The sequence below is a fragment of the Austrofundulus limnaeus genome, unplaced genomic scaffold (genome assembly GCF_001266775.1).
Source record: "Austrofundulus limnaeus strain Quisiro unplaced genomic scaffold, Austrofundulus_limnaeus-1.0 Scaffold91, whole genome shotgun sequence".
Lineage (NCBI taxonomy): Eukaryota > Metazoa > Chordata > Actinopteri > Cyprinodontiformes > Rivulidae > Austrofundulus > Austrofundulus limnaeus.
The window spans coordinates 159803-162750 of NW_013952493.1; the positions used below are offsets into that span (position 1 = coordinate 159803).

Sequence of the window (2948 nt, forward strand, 5' to 3'; positions counted from 1 at the left end):
TATATATAGTGTACAGCTATAATTGATTGAAACGTTTTCTACAGGTCGCAATTTTTTGAAGCCCTTTCCTGAGCAGTAGCTACAAAAAACATGGTTTTGAGCAACAACAAAAAAAACGTCTTAAATTCATATTTTCCCTGCTATCGAGCAAAGCTTTTTTATTTCCAGCTGGTAAATTTTAATAAACAAATAATGTTTTGAGGTTTCCTCATTAAAATAATAACCTAAAAATAGGATTCAGACCAAGTATCAATGGGATTTCAGGATGACCCATGTATCAAAACATAGCTTAACAAAGCTAGAATGAAAATRTACTTAGGGCATCTTGACCAAATTTGACACAATATCATGTAATCTTCCTAATCAAACAAAAGTTTTCTAACAGGTTTGTCTTTTAAAAGAACCGTTCGCCTTTTTAAGCTTTGTAATCATTTTTTTAATTTAGCATTTTTCTCTGCTAGCAGCCTATAGAAAATGTTGAAACTTTCTTAATAAACACCTTGAAGAACACATGAACTGAAAGTAAYGAACACAGGGATTAGACAACATTTTGAGGGACAACTTTGGATTATGTTCCTGTTACCGTGCTGACGAACGTGATCCCTCAAAAGTCTCTCGCTGGAAAAGGCCTTGCCACAATGTTCACACACCAGAGACTCTGTTTGGAGGAGAATGAGCACGGTTATAACCCACTCACACATCTGAAGAAAGGATCCAGAGTCCGCCTCACCTATAGGCTCGGCCTGCCTGAGGAGGTGGTCGAACAGCTTCGTGTTGCTGGAGAACATGCTGCCACACATGGGACAGGCCACCAGTCTCTCCTGCGTGTGGCTCCGCATGTGTTCCCTGAGCCGATACCTGATCTTGAAGAAGGCGTCGCAGCCTGCGTCGGAACCGAGACACGCTCTGAGCAAGACACGACAACATCGGTTTCCCACCCGGTTAGACTGAGTCCTACCTGCCCAGCTGCAGTAGAGCGCCTGCTGTTGAGAAACGGACTGCTGCTCAGCACTTTCCACATGATTGTCCACGTGCCGGTAGAACCACTCGGGGTTGTTAAACGTGCTCTGGAGACAATCGAAGCATAATGTTCAGATGTCAGAGCTATCTATCTCTAGTTGTTCTGAATATTTTTGACTAAAAATGCCTACATCGCAGTGCTCCCACTGGCACACAAACTCATGGGAGCCCTCGGGCAGCAGGTTGCTGCTGTGCATGCCTTGGCTGCAGCTCGGCAGGTCGGGGCGGGACTTGAGCAGCTGTGAGCCGATGAACTTGAGTTTGCCGTGGTAGTTGTGGAAAAATGCATGGACCTCAAGTTCTGCAGGACTGCCCATGGAAACAAACTCGCATCCGTTCCAGAGACACGCAAACTCATCTGAAAAAAAAAGTTAATAATAATGCAGAGCTATAAATGTAAATACCATGCTATTGATGGAGTTTTAGCAGATGAGAAACTAACCAAAACTTCATTTGTTCGTTTTGTCAAAACATCACATTTGCCCCCTCTTTAAAATAAAATTTAAAAAATGAGTCCTAATGTGCTTAATTCCGAAAAGTAAAGACAAATTTGGAGTCTGTATCAAATTTTCTTTCTAACGACAATGAGTGTGTTAAAATTAACCCTCTAAATCTTGAAAGCTGAAAACAGGCAAACACGTCAATTTTTGCCAAAAATCGAGAATTCATGTTTCTTTATTTTTTTCACCAACTGACTTAAATTTGAGATACTGCACTGTGGGATCGCATTTGACAAATGTGACAGGTTTCATCAAAACCTGAGATGGTCAGGTCAAAGTCACTGTGTGATTTGGCGTGGACTSACCCCTTTATAAGCAAAATATTAAATTACAAAACTACTGTGAACAAAACCTTGCATGTTTGAMTTTTGTTTAGGACACGTGTTCAAATTTGAAAACTAGAATGTACATTTAAAAGTTCAAATTCAGACAAATAGTTTCACTGGTTATTCTTTACACACACAATCACAAAAAAYAGAAATAAAAAAAAATCACCCCTGTAAGGGACCACACTAGAAGCGATTCAACAGCCAACATTGTGTGAATGCTTAWGAAGCATTCACACAATGCTTATTATAACAGTTAGCATGGTATCCAGACAAACAGATGTTAAGAAATCTTTAAAAAGGTTTCTGGATCCAGCTGGTGATTCAGACTACCACCAACATTTGTTAATTAATTGGCTTTATTAACTTCAAACCATTCCCAATTTTTTTGAGTGACCTTTTGGACGGACAGACAGTACTGAAATGATGAGTAGGTGGACATAAACATGAAAGTCTCTCACTTACCCAGCTCCTCTAGAGCATCTTTGTCTCCGATGTAGTCCTTCAGATGAAGAGACATGTGGTCGCTCAGTTCCTCCATGCTGTATCCATTAAAGTCGCATGAATCCCACTCACACTCCAGCTGAAAGTTGTCCAGTCTCTTCGTTGTCATCATGGTCACTGGCGCTACACTGCAGCCATAACACACACAAAAAAACTGGTCTCAAATTGCATTTTAACATAAAATGCAACACCCTGCTAGTATATTATAATTATTTTTAAAGGATTATCCGAATCTAACAAATGACACAAAAGCTGTTAACATTACGGATTATAAAAAGTTAAATATTTTAATTTCTGTCCATGGTTAGCAAAAATGTTTTGTACAGACTCGGTCGGTGCCGCTGATAAGTTGAAACTTTTTGTCAGACTTTTCTCTGACAACAACAACCTGAACGTCAATTTATAAACATTAAGGTTTCAACATTTATGTTATAGGTGCTAGAAAAATCCAGTTTTCGTCAAAATTGCTTACAGAAAAGCAGTTGTTCAGTCCTCCTACTTCCCTCCTTTTGAGCTTGTCTGGTTTGTTTACTTCCGGTGTGAGCGCCCAAACAGGAAATTGTTTCTTCTTCGTGTGATTTTTGTTTTATCTTTAATT

General features: G+C 39.6%; 1 protein-coding gene across 2 annotated transcripts in view; it reads right to left on the minus strand.

The window, feature by feature from the left end:
• zgc:112083 overlaps positions 1 to 2948 on the minus strand; it is an 8924-nt gene that overhangs the window by 3370 nt on the left and 2606 nt on the right. The window contains exons 1-6 of one of the 2 annotated variants that reach the window (XM_014012390.1): positions 2823 to 2909; positions 2312 to 2478; positions 1152 to 1378; positions 959 to 1067; positions 731 to 883; positions 548 to 658 (exon numbers count right to left, since the gene is read on the minus strand). In XM_014012390.1, coding sequence (XP_013867844.1) covers positions 548 to 658; positions 731 to 883; positions 959 to 1067; positions 1152 to 1378; positions 2312 to 2462 — 751 coding nt within the window. In that variant the 5' untranslated portion in view covers positions 2463 to 2478; positions 2823 to 2909. Of the gene's footprint in view, positions 1 to 547; positions 659 to 730; positions 884 to 958; positions 1068 to 1151; positions 1379 to 2311; positions 2479 to 2822; positions 2910 to 2948 lie in introns of those variants that run through there. The other variant, XM_014012389.1, reaches the window with a different exon arrangement.